Genomic DNA, 26107 nt, shown 5'->3' with positions numbered 1-26107 from the left:
AGCAGTCAGTGCTTTGTTCAACAAGGCTGGGGGACTGCTAATGCAAGATTAAGTTCTTTTTTCTTCATTCAGCAATTAACCAGATTGCTGTTTTGTGTGTCTTTGATTTAATTTTACAATCCTCGGAGGGTTTAAAGAACCGCTGTCTGAAGCACCTGCTTCTAAAATACTCTTGTGTATTTTTGCTTTCCTTTTTTATACTTTTCCATCCTCTGTTGCAGTACCACGATTCTCCCTGCTCCTGGTTTTCTTGTGTTTTCCTTCAGAGGCAAAATTACAGTGATCCTGACGCAGTTTGGGCACAGCCACAAATAGTCTGTTTGTCCTTCCTCTCTCTGTCTCATAGTTAGAAAAGCATCATTGTGCACACAGTTCTGTTGATTTCAGTGGATGAATCCAGTTCATCCATCATGTTAGGCAGTCAAAAAAACCCAACAAAAAAACTCAAACAAAAGAAATTGTCTAAATCCCAAACAGGCATCTTTGGAATCAGTAGTGCAAAATGTTTGCGGATTTCTTTTCCTTGACCTACTGCAATAATCTCTTAGTCTTCAAGTCTTCCCTAAAATAGTGGATCTGTAAATGTAAAACATAAGGACAATGAAAAAAAAAGAAGCAAATTTAAAGGTTTGGGTTGTTTCAATCACTCTCTTCATATTCCCACTTATATCAAACCATTATACAACTCTTAGAAGAGCTGTAAACTGTTGGAAGATCCAGTTAGCCTGGGACATTCTTCATCTGCATCAGGCTTTTGCATGGGTACAGCAAGCTGAGGGTATTCTTTACATGGAGAATAATTTGAGATTAAAATGAGCTTTTATCAGTGCAGCCTCAGTTCTGCAAATTAGTTTTAAATGGAAGAGACCTCCCTCAGAGGTCACAGTTTAAATACCTGCACTTCACAAGCTTTGGTATCAGTGCAGTTTGGACATACTTTAGAAATGAGCTGATAAAATGAGATGTTACCTTAAGGATTTCCACCTGTCTTTTTCTGTCTGGTTTTCCGGACTTTCACTTTCATAGGAAGCCAGATACAAACCTGGAAACAGTAAATATGTGTTATTTCCAATAGCATTGTTAAGCCCCATCTCTCTGCATTCCTGTATATTCTTTTGTACCACACAGAAATTTTAAAACTTCATGGTCCATCAGGTAGCTGGTAATAGTGGGACACTGATGTTTAGCTCACATATCTACCGTGGAAAGCTGTTACGTTAATTTTGATGGAACAGTAAAGGAGCCCAGAATTAAAATATATTAGCATGACCTTCTCATAACAGTATTAAGCAGTTGAATGGTCTCTGGTTTTGCATCTAGAGATCTGGGCCCATTTCCTCCATCACAGCACTGCTACTCAAGAGTTATATGAACATTAAAAATGAGACAGTGAGACCTGACACCTAAACACATAAGCTTTTAGAAACTAAGGATATTCTCATCATTTAACACAATTTTATGTTCCTCAATCTTTTTAAAGTCTATGGGAACATGGTAGCTTAAAAGGATACACAATACCCTTAAGGTAAGAGTAAGTTACAGAAACCAGAGAAGGAATGCAGTGGAAGAAAATAAATGTCTTCCCCCCCTGGAAATCTTTACACTGTAGGATGCATTTTATGACACCAAAATGAGTCTAGATTGTAGAGTCTTCTCTGCAAAAGCTGGCAGTGCATTAATATCTCACTGTCTTCTCGGAATCACAGGCTGTAATTTGTGTTCACACACATTTCCTCATTTGACTGTTTCATGATGCTTTTATTCTCTAATGCAGGCACCACCTCAGCATTCAAGTCTGTGCTACAAATGCATTGTCTTTTAATATTCAAGTGTTGGCCACCATGTCTCCACATCGAGACAAACACAGTACAGCTGCATTTCACATGCCACTGCTGCATCTCTCTCAGATACCCTTTCATTCAGGGCAGTTCTTTCTACTCTGCACTGCCCCTGGGTAATGGGGGAGGCTTCCTGTGGCTTCTGCAAAGGGCATTTCACAAAAGCAGTATGAATATAGGGGAGGACATGAGGGAGAAAATCTGCAAACAATTAGTGGGTTGAGGTCACTCTTTTTCAGTCCAGTAGCCTGAAAACTATACTTTTACCCTTTCATTTTCTGTCCCTTTAGAGCCTAAAACAAGATTAAATTCTTTCATCCTATCTCCTTTTGATACATATTAATCACATTAATTATTCTATTTTGGCAGTCATTCTTAGGATTTAGGCAGGATTTTAGAAGCAGTATTTTGCTTTCTGAAGTAGTCTGTAAAATTCAAGCTGTCTGGTCTGATTACCTTGGATTAGTACAGAAAACTGCCTATAGAATGAAGGAAAAATAAATCCAGCACCAGAATATCTTACGGGAAGGTTGCTATAGACAATTCTCTGTGTGACAATGTATAGAGAGGCAGCTGACACGAACCAATATGAAATGACACAGTCTGACATGCTGGATACCAAACTGACGAGGACAGATAAGTAAAAAAAAAGACAATCAGAGAAATAATTTCAGAACAGGGCTTTCATAGCTACAGCTGAAATTAATAGAAAAGGTTTTCTTAAAAATTCTTTTCTGTAGATAACATGTGTCTTTGTTGTAGAGGAAAAGGTCAGCTGGACTCCATCACCCTGGGCTGTGTTTACTGAAGAGATGACAGTGTTGGTTTGTGAAAGAGATTAGCTCTGGTTCCATCAATCACAGAATGAGTGGCTAAGGGACAGCTGACATTCACAGCAGCCCATGACATGCTTGTGTGGCCCCTTTTTGTGATTACAAAAAGAGGGCCACAATGGCAGCTTCCTAGACAGTGCCTTATAGAGATGCTACAGACAAGAGAAACGCCATCAGGCAGCAGCTTCATCTGCTAGAAGGTTGTATTTGCAAAAACACATTGATAGACTGGGGATAAACAAGCTGTTTGGCAGGAAAGCTAGGAAAGAGCTGGGACTAGTCAGTGAGAGAGATCACCAAAGCACAATCAGGGTGTTAATTAGCAGTGATGAAGAGAGACATCTGCAGTGATTAGTGATTGTACAGTCTTACCATCTTCCGTAAAAATGGGAGCAGTGTGCAAGTAGTGGATGATGTTAGGGTCTTGCTCAAATGGACACTCCACTTGCTTCCATGTTATAAATTCTCCTACTTGCTTAGCCAATTCCAGAAATTTCTGTAAACATAAAATCATTCCACTCAGATACAGTAAGATTATCTCATTTTCAGTGTTTGATGGTCTGCACGGAAAATTGCAGGCCAATAGTCTCAGGCAGCCCCTCAGCTATTGGAATGGGATAGGTAAAAACGTTTTTTAGATCTTACTTCAAAGTTGACGTGTCCATTTGGAAGGCGATTAGCACATCCCTCATTCAAAAAATAAATGTCTTTGATCAACAGGCTGAAGAAGGGGATCACAATCTGTGGACAGAAATGACATAACCATTATCTTTTCAGTTCAGTATTTTCTCTGCATGAAAGAACAACTCAACTGGGAGAGATGAGAATAAAGAAGTATTAACTTTCCAGTGTGCTGTGCACTTAAAAAGCAGTACAACAACAGGCAGGCCAAAGGGCAGTAGCGTCTAGAGAGACCTTCAGCCACCAGCAGAATGTATGCTGAGATGAAAGTGAACTGAACCAAATGTTCACTGGGCAGAATACCATGACTAAGAAAATGCTAAAAGCCCAGTTTATTATCAACAGCATCACTGTCTGATGACAACATCAGACAGCAAAGAGCAAAATAACATTGCAGAACTCTTCCCTTTCCTTATAAGCAGAGATGTTGAATACACAAATCGAGCAATTTAAACACAGGTGGGAACCAAAGAACCGGTATTGTCCCTAGACAAGGAAAGACAGAATAAAATTTGATGACCAAGGACTTGTCTACAAACAGTTAATCAGGAGCTGTTTCATTTTCAACAGCTCCATGCATGGCTAGCTCTTGAAGCATGTAATTTCCTTCCTGGTGTCTGATTAGTACAACCTGCTTCTCCAAATTAACCTGCAGACAACAGGATTGAAAATATTAAGCTGGTTGACAGGAAACTGCCAACAGTAGCCAGAGAGACCATTGCAATTCTCAAAATTAGCCCAAGGACATCATCCAGGGCAGAGTGGCATATAACAGTGATCCAAGCCTTCCCTCGAACCCATTAGAGCTGGGTCAATTTGCTATAAAAGAATTCTATTTCTGGGTAGAACTCTTGAAATTAATGGAATTACAAGCAGGGATAAATAAATTTGCTGCCAGATGTTCTACAGCAGAAAGCAGTAGCAGCACTCCTGAAGTGCATCCTCAGAACCTCAGCAGAGATCCAGAGTGAAGCAGACTCCCTCAGGGTCCTTTGTTTTACAACTCAAAGGGAAAAGAAAGATAACACAAAGGACCAGTCCCTGAAAGCTGACTCCCAGAGCTCTGGGATTCGGCAGCCAAACCTCAGTGTGCCCACCTCTCCAGCAGTGCCACTGTGACAGCAAAAGGCCACTTGGGGGGCTTGAGCTGAAGGTCAGCAGCTGCCCCTTTGAGAATTTTCCTGTGGCAGCAACATCTGTCTTTTAAACCACCAAGTACAAACTTGGCCACCATGAACATAAAGCAGAACACTGCATGGCAGAGTGTCCAAAGTTTCCACTGGGCTGTTTGTATATTAACTGAAGTGGAGCTTGTTAAGCAGCATCAAAGCTAAAGCACCTTCATGGCAAGCAAGAACAGCCAAGAGAGCAATCCTTTAGTTAAGTATTTAATGTTATTCCATTTCATGCTGTACATCAGCTGTAACAGGATATGAAATGGACCCAGAACAGGATTGGCAGCTGTTATTATCCAGTCTACACGGATGCTACAACATTGTGATGCTATAATGAGTGTGAACGAGCCATAGAAGTGAAAACACTGAGGCAAGGAATCCACAAGCTACTGCCAGTGTGTGTTGTGAAAATGGAAGCCAATTTATGTTCCAGCTAAAATACCACATCTCGTAAACTGTTAAAGATCTGCATCTCTGCTGGCTTTCTTATGGGACAGCCATGGATAAACTCTGTAATGTCACTGCAACAGCCATAAAAAAGCCTGGACTGAGACTCCAAGAGCCACTGGATACTTATCCTGATACATTCCACTGACAAAACTCAGGAATGAAAACAAACCACAGCCTATCCTCCCAAAATGCTGAGCCCTTCTATTAGGGTCAGGTGGAGCAATTTCTAGTCAAACTGAGCTAAGTGTGTTTCAGGATTTATTTTCCTATTACCCAAACTAGATCAGTTGACCTGCAGCAAAGAATACAACTCCATGTGATTTGTTTTCTACCAAAAATGATGATGACTCTCTAACCAGTGCGGTCTTAAAAGGTGGAAAGATACAGAGAGCTGGAGCCACACACTGATCCCCGGCTAGAAATCACTGCCAGGTTCTGTCTACATATTTTTTTGCAGGCAGATGTGAGCTTGTTCTGCCCTGCTCCACTGCCTGGGAGCAAGGTCAGCACCATTAGTGGTACTAAACATGAAGGAAAAGTCTTGCTGAGAGGCAAGGTACACAAACGTGGGCTGGATGCCAGGCTAATACAGCTACAGATCCCCCAGTCAGCTCAGAACATGGCAGAGCTTGTTCTCATCTCATCCAAAAGGCACCAGAGACATACCCGAAGATACCAATTCTCTACACATTTCCATGGAATTGCTGTATTTTGGTCACCATTTATTTCCCCAATAAAAATATATTACTGTGTATGTTTTGCTTTCCAAATTTCTGTAGGAAAAGCAACAAAAGTGGTTACAATTATACTCTAATACTGGCTTCAATCCAGGCACTTTGCTAGCATAAAACCTGGGTTAGTGCCAGAAACTGATATTTCTCTCCATTTTTATCCCCCCTCCATGCCATCCAACCTACCCACATGCCGAAGGACAATTGCCTCCTGCAGAAAGAAGAAAGTTAATGAGATCCAACGTGTTCTTGCTCCACAGTATCAGACAGCAACAACACACAGTGCTGTGCTGTACATACTCCCAACATTTCAAAGCCAGAGACATGCCATAAGTACAGTGCAGAGTTTCCCAGTGGAATAACTTCATTTTGGAGCTGTCACAGGTCATTTGACTACACAGACAAAACCAGACTTACTTACTAACCAGTACACCCCTCTGCAAGCACAATTCAGTTTGAAGATAAAAATTTTCTTCAGAGTGAGCTTTGCTATGGGTTTGCCAAGAAACAATGTAACATTTTCTATCAAAAAGAAGTGATCATGTTCTTTCAGATGTGTTCAAGTCCATTAAAACAAATAAATTATAATCTTGCTTATAAAAAGAAACAAAATTCCTTAATCCTACAGAAAGCATTACACGATCTGCTGTATCTGACACTGTAAAATACCCAGTATGAGTAGCTACCAAATCACATCCTGGCACATTTTCCTGAACTAATGTTGTCTACAGAAGGAAAACAGAATATGGGCTTTTTCTGATGTAAAATAGACTCCTTGCAATCTAATAACCTCTCTGCCATCAGTATTAACCAGCTGGGGGTAGAGATATGACAGAGATTGCTAACTTCACAGGAAATTAAGTCAAACAATAAAGCAACTGGTTTGAATATCTATGATGGCTGCAGAAGAACTAAACTGCAAAAGCATCTCAGACTGACAGGTCCTTGCTGCAGTGTGTGAGAGTTGAAAGAATTGCTTTTCCAGTCACAAACATCCAAATCATCTCTCCTTTGCACAGAGAAGTGCTTTTCAGAACAACTCAGTGTACTCCCATTGCAGCTGAGTCAGCCTGCCACCAGATGCTGATCTCATTTCACTGTAAATGCTGTGAGATTCCATTAGCTTCAGCAGATTTACATCAATTTACAGGGGTGTGAGATTAGCATCTGGCCTGGCTCCTCTAGTGAATGAATACTAAATTCCATATTGTGCTTGTTCATGCAGTATCTACTTCAGCTTTGCCATGCTCAAAGATTACCCATTTATGACTATGGGCAATTGCAGTGTAAAACACAAATCCTCTTTCATAGAACAAAAAAATAAAGAATTGAATGAAGGAATAAGAAAATTAACAAGAAGCATATTGGGGCACAAAACAGGAGGATCCTACACTCTAACATCTTGTCAATCTGATTTTTGCAGCATCAGTGACATGTCAGGAAGCTCCACATCTGCCCTGAACACTGATAAAACACTTCAATTCTTGCTCACTGAGATGGCAGCAACAACCAAATGAAATGAAAATTCACAAGGACAGAATATCATCCCAAGTTTGCTGCAGTGGATTCAGACTAGACTCCCTTGCAGGACTTGTGGTAAATCATCCTTCCGTAATGTAAATGGAGATCCACCTCCTCTTCACTGCTGTGCCCTTTGCTCTCCATCTCACCTCCCACATCACACAATAGGGGCTTCTGTGCCAGAACCTCGGGGCACAGTTGTAACAAAGCACAGCTCCACCTGCGTCTGCCAGGCTCATGCTCCATCGCCAAAATAAAAGTCGTTTCAGTCTGGAATACCTGTTCCATCAGGTTTATCAATCTAAACAATGTGAATTTTCCAGGGATGTAGACACACTTGCAACTAAGTCCTCCTTGCTGTGTGTCCTGCCCTCTCTAACCCTCCCAATGTCTGACATTGGATCCTATCCAGACTCCTTCAATCACTTCTTTTTTTTTTTTTTTTTTACATTTTACATTTCCAGTTGCATCTTGAAGCACGCAGGCCTTGCACTGGTGACCATGGAAGGGAGGAGAGCATCTGCATCAAGTGTTTGAGCCACTGCCTCCCAGCAGAAATGCACCCCACCCATGTGGAGTTGGATGGGATGTGGTCACACCTACCTTCTCCCTGTTGCTGTGTGCGGTGAGGGACCTGTGAGCAGCCCCCCGCAGTGCTGTCCGGTAGTTGTAGAAGTTGCCAGTGGGGTCCATCTGGTGCTACATGCACAAAACAACACACCTAGGTTAGAAAGTGACCTGGGTCCTCTAAAGACAATTTTATGCTCAGTTGTAGCAAACCATGAGCAGAGCTGAGCCTCCATCTTCAAAATCCACATACCTGCAGAAGTCCATGCACCATGGACTAGAGAGCTCTACAGTCCATGGATGCCTGTACCTTTGGTTTTTCTACTAACAGCTTACTGAGCTTTTATGTGAAGAATAAGCACTGCACATTTTATGTGTGCCAAATCCTGGAATCCTCAATACAAAATACAACCCTGGGTCTTCAATCAACATCCAAGGTATAGACTGGGAGCTTTACATTCAGCATTGTGTCCATGGCTAAACAAAACATGCATCAGTGGATGCACTATGGCATGCATATAGGCTCATATTTTGATTTTTTTTTTAATTCCTCTTATTTATTTGAGTACTCTGAATTCCCTCTGCATATAAGCAGCTTTACGTCCTCCTCACTACACCTGGGATATTTCAGCTTAGAATCAGGCCCTCTGCCTGTGAAATGTGTCTCCAGACATCTCACACCTGGATAACAATGTAAAATTCCCAAACAAAAATATCCTGAATATAATTAAAGTGCATCAGGAATTTATTTTTTTTTACCTCAAGAATGAAAAATTTGGCTGTTTTCACTTTTGACCAAGTCTTCTTTAGCCTGGAAACTGGACTCATATTCATTCCAGCTATGAGTGAGAGAGAAAAAAAGAGAGCCATTGATAAGAGCTGGGATTCCTTTTTCATCTGTGACAGCTGATGCAAGACCCAGCTAGAAGCTGTACTTACAAATGATTGCCATCAGTGAATTAAAATTCCCTATGTTAAAGCACTCTCGGGCAACGTCAATGAAGAATTCGATGACTTGTGCTCGCTGTTTCTTTTTTGCAGGCTGTGAATTAAAATAAATGAGTATCTGTAATGAGCATATGCAGAATTGGAGGTCATCCTAAGCATTTGTTGCATGCATAGCATGGCTTCATGCACAGCTTGGGCCATCTGCTTTTAGTCACTGGCCCTAATTCTGTTCCAGCAATCCAGTGGATGCTGGTGACTGGCAGCCTCTGAAATTAAAGCTTTCACTGCAGTGACACAGAAGAAATTCATGGCAATTCCCAGCCTCAGTGATTGTCTCAGTGCTGGAACAGGCAGCCCAAGCAGCCCTGAAGCAGAGCCTCAGCTCCCTGCTGGCCTCCCTCGAGTCTGTGGGCACATCAGCACAGACTTTCCTAAGGACAGGATTTCACACCCCTATAACAGCAGCATCTTTGTCACAGAAAGAGCTTGTTTCATTGCATTACTCCCTTTCCCCTCTTCTGTCCCTTTAGCAATATGGCCAGGCCAAATGATAGCATTTTAAATACACATTTTAATTGGACTGGAATCACCCCATCTTTTCCAAAGATGATCTTCAAATGGTAATTCTTATGTATCACAGGCTATCCAAGCTCTTTAAACTATTATTATTCCTCCTTTCCCCACCCTTTTCAAGGGGGAAAACATTAATTTCATTTTGATGGACCAAGTTAAACAAATTAAAACCACTACCAAGTTAAGAAACAACAGCCACAGCTACACTAATGGGCAGCAGGACAGAGAGCCATGCAGTGGGAATTCACACACAGACCAGATCTTTAGAATGACAGATAACAAATATGGCTCCACTAGAATCTTTGCTGGCAGAAATCTCACAGGATAACTCAAGGCATTTTTCCCTCTCTTTTTCCCTGCAGGGTTCATTATTCCACACTGTGCCCCTACTACATCAAGAGAACAGTGCATTCCCCCGTGTGCCACCGCCTTTGTTTTGCAGTATGTTTGTTATTTATCAGGTCGCTTCTGCAAGTGCAATACTGCTAAAACTTACCATCAGATGCTTAGCTGGGTCATAAGAAATAAATCCCCAGGACTGCTTATTAATATAAAATCTCAGAGAGGTACTTCAGGCATGTGGTAAAACATGGCACATGCTTGTAACTTACCATGCAAATTTCTGTTGCTACGAGATAGCAGAGTCTATTGAACCATTTCACATAGGCTTCAAGGTTACTTGTCTTCTTCTGTTCACTGAAACACGTCTGGGGGGGAAAAAAGCACAGAAAGATATAATTGTGTTCCAGTCAGCTACCTGATCACTAAGATAAATATTGCACAGAGGTAATTACTGGCGACATCTCTCTCATGTTCATGGAAGACTGTGCATTTAAGGGCCCCTTTTAAAAAGCCTGCAAGTGGCAGATGGGGGTCTAGCTGGGTGTGTCACAATGCACAATTCACACTGGTGTCCAGAAAACAGCCCTATTTTGCCTGCAGCAAGTGTTCACTGACAGTCTGCACTGAGCCTTGTTCACTGGGATATGAACAGCTGGGGCATTGCAGGATTCTGACATCAACAAGGACATGCAGACAAAATAAGACAGGCACAGTCTTCCACAGCAGGCTCAGTTTGTGACTTTGATTCCAGGACTTCCTCCACTTCAGTAAATACAAACACCCACAGTCCTTTTCTGGAGGGGAGGGACCAGAATTTAGTGAAGTGTACATGAGATAAACAAGAGAAAACACAGTTCTGATTGATTCTTCATGAAAAAAGCCCACTATTTTCCTTAGTGAATTTTCAGAAAAACAGGTTCTTAACAATCAGCTCTGCCTGGATGGCTATGCTTGAACAGGTCACTTAACATGCCAGAGACACTTCACTGATAAGAGCCATTACAAGAAGCATATTTTTCACTTATTTATACAAAACTTAACATAAATTCCCATAACTGATACAGGCTGTGCAAGCAGATACTTGGCTGAACTCTTCCAGTTCCTTTGTCATCAACAGAAAATGTGACTTCAGAGGAGTGATAGGACAGTTCACACAGCTTGAGTATGTTGCTTGGGATGGTAAGACTTCAAGTCCCTTTTCCAGCTTTAAAGTCTTTGACAGTCTATCTAGGACACTCAGCTCTCTGGAGTTCAAGAGATTTGTCTGAACATTCAGTAACATCCACTAGAGGGTACCAGAGAATACTGATTTTTGTTTTATTAGGATGATCATTTCCCAGAGGTACTGTAAACACATGCCACTAAGAAGAAAATCATAATGCATAAGCAAAGATCCATTAATGTCAATGAGATCACCCATATTATGTAAGGTAAACCAGTGACTAAGAACCCCTTCAGAAATGGGGCTTAATATGATTCCCAAGGTAATTCAAAGTAAGAAAACATTCACCTGTGATTCTGTATACAGACGTGTTTAGAAACAGAAATCACAGTACCATGCTATGGAGGATCAAAGCTTAACAGGACTGAAAGTCTGAGCCACTTTATGAATAGACTACAAACACAATAAAAGTGTATTTTTAAAGCATCTCAAAAGTAAATGTTAGCAAGCAGCATGTAAATATCAAAAAACCCAAAGGAAACCCAAATCAGCCCCAGTCTAACCATAGCAGCTGCTTTACATGTGCTCTGTTTCTTGTTCCCTATTACAACAGAAAGTACACAAACCCCAGGTTTTGTTCTGAAAATAGTATTTCCATCTCAGAACTGCTGTCCTGTGCCAGGGCATAAGAGCCACAGCTAATAACGCAAAACTTGTGAAAAATGTGCAACAGTGAAGTTGAGACAGACTGCTTTTTAAAGGTTAAGCTTTATAAATGGCAGCAATATTTAGCACCTCCCAAGCATCTTCCATCTGCAGCTCAGAATGCTTGATAAACATTCATAAGTGAAGCCTTTTGAAGCCCTCACGCAAGAAAGATGTTTAATATGATCTCCAGCTGGAGGAATTCAGACCTGAGCCAACTTCCCTGTGCTTGATAGGGGTGTTCTTCATGGGTCAGGGAATATGTGACTCCACATAAGGTTTGTTCTGCTTTGTCCAAAGATGTGTCCAGAGAAGGGCAAAGGAGCTGGGGAAGGGTCTGAAGCACCAATCTGATGAGGAGCAGCTGAGGGAGCTCAGCTTGGAGACAAAGAAGCTGGGGGGGAACCTTCTTGCTCTCTACAGCTCCATGAAAGGAGGTTGTAGGGCAAGGGGGCTTGGTCTCTTCTCCCATGTAACAAGCAGCAGGACAAGGGGAATTGGCCTCAAATTGTGCCAGAAGAGGTTTAGATTGGATATTAGGAAAAATTTCTTCACTGACAGTCAGGCATTGGAACAGGCTGCCCAGGGAAGTGGTGGAATCACCATCCCTAGAAGTGTTCAAAAAATGTATGGATGTGGCACTTGGGGACATGGTTTAGTGGTGGCCTTGGCAGTGCTGGGTTAAGGGTTGGAGTCGATGATCTTAGAGGTCTCTTCCAACCTAAACTGTTCTGCGATTCTGTGTACAATGCTCTCCCCCTGGGCTGTGTCTTGGCACAGCAGCTTTTCTAAATCACCATGCAGAGCATGAAGAAAAGTTCCAAACTACCCCACTTTGATCAGCCTTGCTGACTTGAAGCCCAGGTGGCTGAAATCTCACCGCGGCTGGTTTGGCATCTTGTGTTTCTGACACACATTTGCTGCATTGGGGTTCCTTTCTAAAGAATGCTATCAATGCCCAGAATACCTGAAACTCCATCCCTGACTATTTCCCTCATCCTGAAAAAAACAGCAGAATTTCCGTAAGTCCAAAAAGAGAAGGAAAGGGCCCAATGTTGCACATTTCATCCATCCATCCATCCATCCATCCATCCATCTTTTCACCACTGCAAGCTATTTTGGGGCTCTTTGTGTAGCACTACCAACACAGGTCTTCCTGATACCTTTGGCATCCAATGAGGAAATTCAGCCATTGATGTATGATCTCAGTGGGAACCCATACACAGTTCAGGGGAAGAATTTTCCACCCTCTTTCTTTTCAGACAGTATGTGAAATCTCTGAATTTCCTAGCTCTCCTAGCTCTTTCCTTATTGAGGCACTCACTGAAATGCTGCTTTAAACCTCAATGGAATCAGTGGAAAGACTCCAAGTGGCTTTCACAGCCTTTGGATGAAGCCTTGATCAGGCACTCTGTTCCCTGTGGTGCTTTGGGTTAAAAGCTATTGTGTAGGGAGAGAAGAGTTGATTCATGACGCACTGACTCACTGCTGTGGTGTCTGGGCACACACTGAGGGCATTACATCACATCCAGAGCCTTTACTCCTTCAGCAGAGCAACACACATTCCCTGGCTGTGCACAGCCACAACCATCTGTCCCAGTCAAAGCAGCTTGGGAGGAACAAGCCTGAAAGCACAACATCAGGACGGTGGCCAGCTTGTCCCCAGGAAGGAATGGCAGTGACCTGCTAGTGCAAGCTCGGCCAACAGGTTCCCACCCTTGCCATGACAATACAAGTCACCAGTTGGCTTGGCCCTGGTCAGCTCATGACTCAGGCCCTGCTCTTGGGGGCCTCATCACATCTGGACAAACTGTGGTCACAGGTGACACTTTGTATGTGGAGAAACCATACCTTGGTGCCATCCAGAGGGTCTTTATGTACAAACGCCTGAACAAATTCCTCGGGTCCAATGTGACTTAGTCTTTCCTGTTGAGGGTAGGGAGTGGGAAGAGAGAGAGAAAAATAAGAAAGGACCCCAGAGTATCTTCTGTTCCTCTTGGTAAGACATTGTCATTTTCTGTCAGCTCTGAGTGGTGTCACCAAACTGGTAGACAGCCAACTAAACAGACATTAAAATTCATAATAACAATTAGAACTATGTCAGCAGAAAGATGAAAATTAGAATAAATACATCTTATTACTGACAAGCCACAGTAAGAGTCCCCTCCACTGCGCTGGATGCACAGGGCTTCACCTTGGAGCCAGCAGGCATCAGTTCTGTGCCTGGTGCTGCCTTAGACCTGCTGTGGTCCAGCATTCTCAAAAGCCTTGTTTCCCAGCTGCTAAATGGCAGTAATGCTCTTATCTGGCATCCACAGCAATCCACTGCTCAGCTGCCCACACAGGGCTCTGCCCTGGCTCCCTGCCCACTGACCCTCAGGTGCTGCCCCGGGGTGGTGGCTCTGGGTCACTGAGTAAGGAAGGCACTGAGAATGCATGTGACACTTTAAAGGCTTTGCTTACACTGGAGAGTGTCCCAGGCACTAAGCAAAACAAGAATAAATGAAGTATCCAAATCTCTCTTAGTAAAAGACAGCTTCTGAAAAAACGTGGCAGCTCCAACCACACAATGACCTTCCTGCTAGGCTTTTCACTCCCCTTGAATATGTTTATTAGAAAAATAAATGTTTTCAGTAGGTTGTAGGCCACAAATGCATTTCAGAGGAGGTATTTTGGAATTCTTACAGCCCAAACTTAGGACACCCAAGCAACAATAAAATAAATGGTAATTCTGCTCAAGGAAAAATTTTATGTCCACTCCTATGCTTTTTCTCTGAGCCTATCACCTTAACACTGATAACTGTATCTGTAACTCTTACTGATCAATAACTGTTTCAAACAAGTAGCAAATAATTCTTACTAACAAATAAGCATCAGACAGTTTCAGTGCAAAGCACTCAATGTATCGGGCATAGCAATGGAAGAGAAGGTAGAGAACATTGATTACAGCACAGTGAAATTAAAATCTCTAGCTGCATTTGTTTTAAAAAGGCAGTGATGCCTCAATTACAGGGAATTTTCCCTTGGAAGACAGATGTACTGTGGAAGAGGAAAAAAACAAAAGCAAGAAAAAACTCCATGCAAAAGGACTTCTACTCTCTGGCTTAGGTTATGTAAAACAAAGAGAGCCAAAGCTGCATGTTCTGAAAACTAACCATTCCACTTCTTGACAAATAGAATACCACTTATCTTCAGAATTCCAAAGGTTGATTTCCTAATACTCATTCCAATCCACAGTGCATTTCATGCTTTGTTTTCCCATGCTTCCCCTCAAGGATGAGCGGTGTCCACAGGAGGACAGGCAGCAGGGCACCAGAGCAACAAGAGATCTGCAGATGGCAGCAATGTTTTACATTCTCCTGTGCACATCCAGGAGGTCCATGGGGAGGACCTGACCCTGGGAGAAGGGTGTGCAGCACAACAGCACAGCACTGCAATTTTTCACACAAGAGCCTGTTTGGGAGCAGACTGCAGCCCAGCACAGGGGGAACAGCAGGGTTTTGTGGGGGTGCTATCTGCACATCCTTATGTGTCCATGCACAAAATCCCAAAGGGAAGAATGAAAGCCACATAAGACAACTCACATGCTTTGTATATCTGGAGAAATGGATTTGAACTGCTAAAATTCCTTCCAGATTGATAAAAGGGTTAATGATCAGCCATTTCAATAGCACCTGCAGAGCTTGTGGGGCTCTGAGCACCTTATTAGAAGTGACATTCCTGGGACTTGACTTTGCTGGGATAGGGCTCTCATCCCACAAACAAGCAAGCTGAACTACAGTGAACTGCTCCAAGATGCACAGGGACACTCTAATATATAGTTTGCTTCCCAAGCATCTCTTAAACTGTCAAACCCTGCCTCCTGCTGCAGTGCTGATACAGCATGGGATGTGCTGCAGCAGTGCAGACATTTTTTGGTTATGTCTGGAATACTTAGCAGCTGATAGCTTAAAATAACATCTCTGGCTGCAGAAGTTGGGAACCATTCCCACTTACCAGCTCCACATGTGTCAGCTGCTGAGCCAGGGTGTAAGGATCACTGCAGACGCTCAGGATTTCTCTCTGAATTGATGGAGGTTTAGTTTTAAAGGCAACCAGCTTATCAGAGACAGCAGTACTGATCTTGACAATCCCTTCTTGCCCATGGCTGAGGGTTGCAAGCTTCTGATTCAGGGCTTGCAAAAGCTGATTCATCTTTTTCCAGTAAGCCTGGAGAGACAGGGAGAGAAACATAAGCCACCCAGAAAACTTGACATAGGAGTGCTTTTTTATGCTGAATTTTGCTTTCTGCAAAATACTCCTAAGCCAGCAACAGGTTACCATTTTATTTCCAACAAGCCTATTTCAGAATAACCAGTTGTCTTAATTACAGTTCTGTGCTCTGGACACAGAGACTGCAGTCAAGAGAAGAGGCAGGCAGGACTGGTGGGTTGGGCTGGCATGCATACTCCAGATTTCTGCCAATATCAGGTTCAAAGGAGAGGCAATGCTACAATATGAGTTACTGCAGCTTTCTGGAGCACAGCAGCTTTTGGGTACCTATCTTTTATGTCAGCTACATGTTGGCTGAGAACTCTACCTGTTAATGGTGCCTTGTCAACTCTTATTTATTAGGAATAAGAAATGTTTCTAATGCTATTTTCTCCATCCTTTTGACCTGAATGCAGAAAAAGCCTGCAGCTGCTTGCTACCCAGCTGGAGTGGCTGGAGCATTGTGTAGCTTTGAGTATTTAATATCCAAATGTTAATTGCTACTGAAGGAAGCTCATAGTGTATTCCAAGCACAGCCATGTGCTCAGCAGGATCATCATTACCAGCTTGCCCAGGTTGTTCTCAGAGCTGAAGCAACTTTTTACAGACAATGAGTGGAGTCTCTAGCCATGGAGGATGGGCAGAAAGAAATTACTTCACCTCTTCACAACAGATGCAAACATCACAGAACTGAGATAACAGACCTCGTGGATCGGCTCTAAAGACAAAGGTTAATTGGAAATGTCCTTAGCTAGACTGTGCCTCACCACAAAGAACAACACACACCTGTGTCACGTCCCAAGCTGGAAGCAGTTCAGGTGAGTCTTTGGGAAGTGTCATGGGTTAGCAAAGCATAGTCTCAGAAGGGATGTTCTTGCAAAGGGGTTCTAACAGCCTCCTCTGTGACCTGACAGAACCTATCAGCTGGCCAGTTTGAATATGGACAATTCTTTGAGCCACTTAAAATTGTGACCGCCTCTGTGGTCCACACTTCAGAATAGACAAACCCCGGGCAGAGGCTCTGTCTCGTTTCCAGCGCTGGCACAGGTGGCTGCGGGTCCCCGTGTGGGGTCAGCGGGCTCAGCCCAGGCCCTGCTCGGGCCAGGCCAGGCCAGGCCACGGCCATCCTGGAGCCAATGGGCCCTGTTCCACCCACAGAACCCCCCACAGCCCTGCTGTGGGCAGCCAGAGCGGCCCAGCTCCCCCTCTCCAGTGCGGCCAAGATTCAGCCGAAAGCTGCACCGCTGTCCAGCAAAGATCATGTGAGCAGCAGTGATAAGAGAAATTCCAGCTGCAAGGCCTGGGTGAGATTAACCCTTTTAGTGCTGTGAAGAGCTGAAAACCTGAGGGAAGAGAAAGAGGAGATGCTTAAAGCTGAAATTCTGTTGTAAAGCTATGATGTATCAGAGTACCTGTTGTAATCTCATGAAGGCATGGGGGGGTGGAGCGTTCAACTTGTACTTGTGAGCAAAAGCACCTGCACTGAGATAGGCAGATGCTGAAGCAGCTGTAATTTGATGAGAAGTTTGAACAGGGAGAGATGGAAGTGATGAGGACTCTTACTCCACATGGAAAGGGGAAGACCTCTGTTCCTAGAGATGCTCCCAGAGATTGTCCTAAAGATGAAGATGAGGAGGACCCTTTGCTCCCAGGGAAGGAGGAGGGCCTCTGTTCTTAGAGATGAAATGCTCCCAGAGATGAGTGAAGAGAACTTTTGTTTCTGAACAGCTCAACCTTAAAGTTGTACCCCAAAGAACTTCAAGATTGGACCCTTGAAAGCAGTTGTGGGAAAAGCTGCAAGTTGGGGGAAGGGACTCACATGCGAGCAGAGAACCAACCTGGGCGGCTGTCTCGTTGTGATAGTTTCCCCATAGCATGGGCAAGAGAGACTCCTCTTCCTAAATGGACTGAACAAGGTTGTTATGGAAGTGGTAAACAGACTGAACATCCCAAGGGTTGTCTTTTTACATTGTCAATGTGAGAAGGGAGAAGGTGGGGGGAGGAGAAGAATTCTGAAGGTGTGGTATGATTTTATTTTTTTCTTTTTCCCTCTTTTAGGTCTGTTAATAAATTTCCTTACATTCTTTCAAGTTTGGTGCCTGCTTTGCGTTTCTCCTAATTCTTATCTCACAGAAGGTAAATAGTAATGAGTATTTTAGATCAAACCACTACAGGAAGCAATCCCATGGTCTAGATCCAGCCCCTGTCTTCTTCAGAGTCTTCAGTGTTAGGCATTGACAGCATTCATGTTTGAAGTGTTCAAGGAACCAGAAACCAGACTCCGTGCTCTTCTCACCTGCACAGAATTCCATCTGCACACTGGAGATAGCACCTTCTCCTACTTCACAGTGAAGAATAACTTCTCACATCTACTCTGTCTTCATTACAGGTTGGAAAGGCTGGAGACATTCAGAACATCCCAAGTGCTTCAACTTTTGCTGCAACACTTTGTAACTTTGATGCAACTCTTCTAATAAAAGGTTTCACATTGCTCACTTGGACTCGCATTGCTTTCCTTTCACTTAAGGAAGATGCTCTCTTGAGCTGGGCTAGAACCTGGACCAGGTAAGCAGGATGTAGTCAGGCTTTTTTTTTTTGTAAAACAGAGCTGTTAAGTCTGACATGAAGCCAGTACCCAGAAGGCAGGAGGGACTTGTCTTGGAGAATGACAACACACAATGTATTTGGAATCAAATCCCACACGTGGAGTGAAAATTGAGTGAGGAAAAGAAAACCCCACTCTTTCAGTTTTTATCTGTTACTGATGTATATTAGCTCCAAGGAAGGCCTTCTTCATGTAAATCCTCGTGTCAACAGATGGTCACACTTTTGATTTACAAAGACTGTTCTGGACCCAAACTACTGACCACCATGTAAATATTTCTCTGTTTAACATTCAGGTGTGTTTGCAAATCACAGCACAGCTTATGAAGCTCTCTGAACACAATGTTATTTTTTAGTAAAAACTCAAATATTCGGTATTTTATGAACTTATTTTGTAAACAGGGAACTCAGTTTTTTGGGGCTGGGGGGACAGCACTGAAAGCCAGGCCTTCTAATGAATATAAAACATCTGGCTAAAAGACTTAGTTGGAAACCCAGCTCCTCTTTCTAAAAGGAGTTTGCATGAGAAATCTTGGACTTGCCATGTCTGTGCAGTATCAAATTCTTCATAGTTTGGATGAAAAGCCACAAAGCTGCATAAAATTGCTTGAAAGACATACATATTAGCCAGTCTTTCAATAAATCTTTATCAAGAGACTGAGTTTCACCTCATTTGGTAGGGCATATGGCACAAAAAATAGATACAGACAACAGTAAACAAAGACTCAGGTAGGCCAACCACCTAATAAAGAATGAAAGAGAGACACTTAAAGGAAACAAACAATTACACAGAAATCAGAGCCCTTGAAGAGACTCACTGGAAATCGGTTGGGTGCACCTCGCCTAGAAATCTTTTCTGTGCACATTGGGGGAGAAATAAAAAAACATAAAATCCTGCTTTTGCCCTTCTAAAATAATTTCCTGCCTTCTTTGAACTACATCCACTAACTGAAAACAACATTGTTCATTACCTTCAACATGCTGGTAATTATCTTGCCACAAAGTGACCCCCCACCATACAGGGGCTGCATGCTGGACTTTATCAACCAATTTCACTTCACTGCCACATTAACAGTCAAAAGAAGCACACTACTGTTTAATATTTAAAGAAAATGTTTCGTTCTTAACTAGGAAAGTTCCTCTGAAGACAGCAGGCCTCAGCAGGTGGCTTAGGAGCTCAAAGTTTAATTAAAATTTCTAACTCTAAATGCAAATCACAGCACTTACTAAGAAATGCTTCTCAGCATGGACACCTTTATAAGCACATCTCAGCCTTTAGAAAGTGGACTCTACAAAGGATAGGAACAGACACTGCAGGGGAGAATCCTGCACTGACCTACATGGACTGGATGACATCACAAATCTTTCAGTCTTTAATTTCTGTGGTTCACAGTGAGAACAACTTTCTTCCAAAAAACTAGCAGCCACCATCACTCTTCTGTGCTGTCCCTTAAAAAAAGGAAATTTGCATCTGGAGGATATGAGCTGTTTCTTAAATTAATTATTGATTTTGCTCAGGCATAATCACTTGCAATTACAGTGCCTAGTAATATCTGAAAAACAGTGATTTGAAACTAATGTAGTCTGAGGCCCCCCAGGGCACCCACAAGCATTTGTACACAGCTGTGCAGGCTCCAGAGCAAAGGTGTGCAGTGCTTGCTCAGGTTAGGCAAATAAACCACCGCTTTGCATGCAGAAAGTTGATTTATAGCATTTATGATTCTTCAGCACGGCAGCTACTGCTGTTAAAGAGCACACACTAAGTTCCTGTTCTCCGCCCTCTGGGCTGGTTCCTTCTTTCCTGAGGACACGATTTTGGTGGGTCTGTATAGGGTTCCCTCACTTCTGATGCTGAAGGGCTGCAAGGCATCTTTTGTGGTGGCTGGCCAGGAGCAAGTCCATTGCCTCTTTCCCTTGAGGGAATTTTACTGCTCTCATTAATGGAACTAAAGCCACTTTGGCTCTTTCCGAGTTTTTTTGTTGCCTTCACCTCCACCACTGTGTCCCACAGCTTCCCCTTCCTGCCCCTTCTCTCCCATGGGCTGTCCAGCCCAGCCAGTCAATCCATGGCAGCCTAAAGCTCCCTGAAAGTACCAGACATGATGCGCCAGCCCAGTCCAAGAGCAGCTGTTCCCATTTATGACATATTTCATGTGCATAGGAGAGCCCAATTTCATTCTTGTTGTGCTGCAGCCCTGCTAATTCCTTCTGTCATCTCTCCACCCTTCTCTCTCTCATCCTCATGGGTATGTTCTTGTTGTCCTACTGGACTGCACCCCTCTGTGACTTGAGGCCAGGCCTTGATGTAGCCAGTGGAACGGAATTCTTCCACATCCCATGGTTAACCTAGAAGTAATTAGAGACTCTGTACTATTTGCTTATTATTTTCATAAACTTTGTGGTCTTTTTAATGTTTCCAAATGAATTTATGGGGTTCACCCACCTGAATTTGCAAGCAGGTCTCCCAGAGGCTCCATTCACTGTGACCCACTGTGCCACACACAGAGCTCACATATTTGAACACCAGGATCATACAGACATCTAGCCTGAGTTTGTGCTCAGCAGGCCACACACTGCTGTCTTCTGCCACTTCCATGCTCCCAGACAAGCTACATGTATTAGTATTATCTTTAAATGCAAGAACTTGGATCCAGAGAAGCTGTAGATGCCCCACCCTTGGAAGTGTTCAAGGCCAGGTTGGACAGGGCTTGGAGCAACCTCGTCTAGTGGAAGATGTCTCTGCCCATGGCAGGGATGTGGAACAAGATGGTCTTTAAGGTCCCTTCCAACCCAAACTAGTCTGTGATTCTATGATTCTAACTTGGGAGATCAAAGCCCTGCTGCTATTTGAATTGTCACCAGCACATTCAGTCTATGCTATGCCTTCATATATTCCTTCTGTAAAATGGAAAATTCAGTGTGCAGGAGATAAATTCCAGTGCTCACTCTGGTGTCTCCCCATGTCACTGTCCCAGGAGCACCTAAAGAGAGATGAGGCTTTCAGGGAAGCTACTACAGGTTTTTACCATTTTTGGAGAGCGAAACTCAGAGTAGCCAGGAACAGAATGTGGGAAAAGAAGGAAAAGAAGGAAAAGGAGGAACCAAGTGGGAAAAACAACGTATCAGCAGAACATCCCAAGTCAGGCATCCTCACCTCATCACATGGGGCTATCCTGTGAATCATGTCTTTCAGGTGGCCAATCATCCGCTCTTCCTGAAAGTCATATGGGAATGTCTCTGTCCACTCTGTTAGCAACTGTAAGATTTTGGGTCCAAATTTTCTGATTCGAGCCTGAAATGAAAACCGTTGAATGACGGAATGAGGGACTGAAACATATTTACTCACTAATGTCTCTCACTGTGTGTGTCACTGAACGTGGGGCCAGGTTTTCAAAGAAGGCATTTACGTTGCACCTGCAAAACCTGCACACATGCATACAAAGAGAGTGGTGCACAAATAATATGTTTTGGCATGCAAAATATACCAGAACTTAGGTGCATGCACAACTGCCTGTTTTACATGCAGATTTAAGTATTCTGCACATGCAATTGGCCTGTTTATGGTTGGATGAACATTTTGTTGGTGCAAGCTTTATACCTTTTTTAAAAACATCTGGCCTTTTTTGATGATTCAAATAATTTGTTCTTCCCTTTTGTACTTTCAACTCTTCTTTATTTTCATCCTTCTCTGAAAAACTGGAATGAATTTCTTGACCAACAAAGAGGTTTTTTGCTCCTTTGCTTTCTGGCTGTACCAAAAAAACTGCTTAGTGACCAGCGGCAGATGCACAATGAAGAAAAGATGGACAAAACAGCAGCACTTTTGCAATTTTACCTGGGCTGCTGATAATGTTGCTCTCTTCCCACATGAGCTCAAGGTCATGATGGGACAAGGACACTCACTCACACAGCACACAGCTGATGCCCACTTCTGGTGTAGGTGTATCTGAGGACGTGGCAGTGGGAATAGACAGGATGGGGCAAGGAGGGAAATGCGGGGAATGGCACAGTTGGTGCGTTAGTGTTCTCAAAAGACAGCCAGTGCGGCGGCTGCTCCCAAAGCTTTCATCCTCCATTATGTGAAAAGGAAGTGGTGTTAAACAACAAACTGCATTTTTATTTACAGAAAACACAGACCGAAACAAACAGCCTTCTTCTGCATCCCACGTACTGCAGCTGAAGTGTACCCTGTAATCAGGAAAAATTATACTCTTAAGCTCCCCAGCTCTTTGTTTTTCAACCAAGGTGGTTAAAATGCATATTTCAGCTTTCCACCAACAACAGGTTTCAATGAACCACATCTCTAAAAATAACTGCTGTCAGCTAGCATTAAGCTCAGGCTCAAAGACCAGCAGGTGGCTGCTAAAGGGAAAGCTTTATTGGAAACTACAAAGGTCTGGGGAGACATTTGCTCCAGCTGTGTAAACTGCATTACGAATTGATGGAGAGGACTTTGTGCAAGTCACAGGACATGGGATGGGAGGTTGCTTGTGTACAAAGTCTCAAAATCAGCCCCACTCTCCGGAACACAAAATCAGCTGTGGTCCCACCAACCCTGTGTTGCTACAAAACCCAGATGCACTTCAGGCAGATAAGAAATCTTCATAATAAGACAGTGTTTCTCATTTCTTGGAAGTTTAATGAGCAGCAAAACTTTGCAGCGCTCACATTTTAATCCTCCCAAACTTGTATCTTTCATAGAACTGGAGAACAGAACCTCACACCTTAGAAAACTTGTTCTGCATGGTTCACCCCATACAGATATTTCTATTAACACTGACTGTATGGGTAACCCAAGTCTGGGATTGCTGAGCATTCTGGAGAATGGCTCACCACAGTGAAGGCAGAGCTCCTGTTACTCATGAAACCAGTTGCCTGTGCAAAAACAAGCACACATTCAGATGTTGGTGGCTCAGTATTTGATGCTAAACTCACTGTTTCAAAGCTGGAAGGACTGATCCTGAGAACCATTTCAGAATTTTGGGGTTTCTGCAAAGTTGCAACAAATTCACATTCTTTCCCCCTCCACTGCTCTGAAGGTGCATCTTCTGCTCCAGATAATGTACTGAATAAGTGTCCATCAATGCAGCAAGGAGACCTTGGACAGAATCCAGCACTGAACAGGATCCAGTGGGATCCATCACCACTGCACCGTCTGTGGCACTGCCAGTGGATGCACACGTGTTGCTATACACTGTCTCAGTCTGCACAGTCCCTGGGGCAAAAGGGGAGGAGTGCCAAGGCAGGAACAGCTTGGATTTTCTCATTCTGTTCACCTGTCAGGGCCCCACTGCTGCTCCTGCCCATTCCCAGTGCTCCATTGGTGCGACTCAGCAGCACAGAGGGCAGGAGGGTGGTGGGCACCTGCCCCCTGTTACCTGGTGCTCTAAGTGACAGGGAAGACCACAAGGAAATATTACTGTACTGGGAGCAAGAAAGCAAAGGGGCAGAGAGACATTAAGTAAAAATGGGAGAGAGAGTGGTGTGTGGACATCTGCACTTGACAGTGTGTGAGGGTTACGTCCTACCTCCTTGCATCCTGCAGGCTTCATCAGAGCCTTAAAGAAGTTAAGAAGGAAAGTCACCTGGGAAGACTGAGACAGGGGGAAAGGGAAAATTAGAAGAAGATTTGAAGCAACTACTGCCTGAAGCATTGCTCTCAGACATGGATACCAGGATACCTCAATGTCAGGATCTCAGTGGCAAATCCTTTATGAGAAAGCTTCATTCAATCTAAAGAGAGGCAAGGGACACACACCAAAGGCCCAGAACCCTCTCCCCATTGAAAATACCTTACATTTTTCTGCTCTAAGGATAAACTAACCTTGTCCAGCACGGGGTCATCCAGCCGCTGCTGCTCAATGCACTTGTGACAAACTCGGGACAAAAGCTCATGGGGTTCGATGAAGAGTCTGGAACTCAGCAGGAATGTAAAGATATAGGCTTTCTGCAGGAGAAAGACAAGTAGAACTACTGTAAGCAGCCACACAGTGGGTAATATTGACTGTAAAAGCCCTGAACTTCACAATTTTTTCATTTTTACTTGGCAAGTCCTTTTTACCTAAAAGACCTAACAATTCCTGACCCTGAATATGGAACTGGTTACACTGGGTGCAGGAGGCAGCAGCATCTCCTTCCTCCACAGCATCCTCTTCCAGCCCTTGGTTGCCTAAACCCTGGGCAAACATCCAGTGAAGCCAGTGTGCAGGAGAAAGTCCAGGTACAGGAGACAGCCCAGCCGGGATGCTGGAGACGGTAAAGCCAAATGGGCAGGAATCTCTGTGTTGTGCTGGGTTGTCAGCTGCAGACATTCCCATGTCAGCCACATCTTGCTATTGCACTGCAAATCTCACCCAGCCTATTTTAAGCAATATTGCATTTTTTCTATTAACTCCCCAAATTTCATTTCTATCAGCAAAGTCGTATCGTGTGCAGTTCCACATCTGTGAAGCTGTGGGAAGCAGGTCTGCTGGATAAATCCTTGGATTATTGAAATTATTCCAGCAGTGAATTTAAAATACATGCATGAAGTCTCAGTTGTCTGCATCCTGACCCCTCTTTGCACCTGGATTATCTCCTTTCCCCCAGCCCTAGCCATGCTCCTGAGCAGCAGGTATAATATTGCATATCACCCATTGCCTAATAAAAATCTCACAGCCTGATCTATCCATTACCTATTTTTATTGCCTTTCTGTTTCTCTTTTTTTTTAATTGAGATGCTTCTTTATTATTTATTTTTAGCTGATCAGAAACTGAGCTCCAGGTAATTTAAAACATGCTGCCTGCTCTGCATTGATAACTTTCCCAATCTCCTAAAGTACCCAGAAGTCAACGCTCCTCTGTGCTTTGAAATACAAGCCATGGAGATATATTAGCACTTAAAAGTCTTCCAGTGAAACTCTGTCTGAATTCCACTGAGGATGTGCAAAATCCGGTGAAGTCAATAGACTGCAGGACCATAAACCTGCTTCCAGTTTAGACCCTCACACTCTTGGTAAGGAAACAATTTCCACTGATGGAGCAAGGACCAGCATCTAGACTATGCTGTCCAGTGACTGCACAGTTGTGAATACAACCCCACGAAAATTATAAACCCACCCAGAAGATGCATCTCTGTTGTCATCAAGGGAATGTTCTCTGTACATACAGGCAAACCTGGATGACTTCAGCAGCCACTGAAATTCAGCTAATTTAATGCCAGTTCAGACTTGGGAGTTTTTTGCTTCAGGTTTCCTCTAAACCTCTCTGGGAAGCACTGCTATTTTTGAAGTGCTCCAACTGCTACATCACTAATTCATCACCATGACACCCCCCCTACCCCATTCTCTTATTTAAAGGCAGTATCATCTTTGGGATCTGCTTTTTCATGGGAACAATTATAGAGCAGTGAAACAGCATTTAAAGTAATGCATCAATTTACCAAGCTTTAATTGTATGCAGGTTTTAAATTAGCCCTCTTAATTCAAAATTTAACACATTTGCACTTTTGCATAAAGTGCTGCCCCAATTCATCAAAATTAAACCATTTATTATACTGTGAATTGCTTACTTCAGGGTAGTAATCAGTGGTAGGTATCAGATGCTGGATTAGAGCATCCAGAGATGCTGAGGTAAGGTTTCCATCCTGGAAGATCAGTCCTCCTTGTTCACCTTCTTTCGAAGTATGTAGATGAGGGCTGAAGCCACATGGGGTAAACATACTGGTAGAACTCAGCGTTTGGGGCAT

At 43.3% G+C, this 26107-nt stretch overlaps 1 protein-coding gene across 1 annotated transcript; it reads right to left on the bottom strand.

The window, feature by feature from the left end:
* Positions 1-551: 551 nt before the first annotated feature.
* RASGEF1C (RasGEF domain family member 1C) lies at positions 552-26107 on the bottom strand (the record flags this gene model as incomplete). Its single annotated transcript, XM_082291325.1, has 13 exons — positions 552-576; positions 970-1042; positions 3044-3167; positions 3317-3412; positions 7833-7928; positions 8556-8635; positions 8736-8838; positions 9929-10024; positions 13378-13452; positions 15523-15735; positions 21536-21673; positions 24206-24328; positions 25931-26107. 13 exons carry the CDS (start codon positions 26105-26107, stop codon positions 552-554), a joined length of 1419 nt encoding a protein of 472 aa, XP_082147451.1.

Source organism: Coloeus monedula, assembly GCF_965178545.1.
Source record: "Coloeus monedula genome assembly, chromosome: 15".
Classification (NCBI taxonomy): domain Eukaryota; kingdom Metazoa; phylum Chordata; class Aves; order Passeriformes; family Corvidae; genus Coloeus; species Coloeus monedula.
This window is presented reverse-complemented; position numbering and strand designations above follow the sequence as displayed.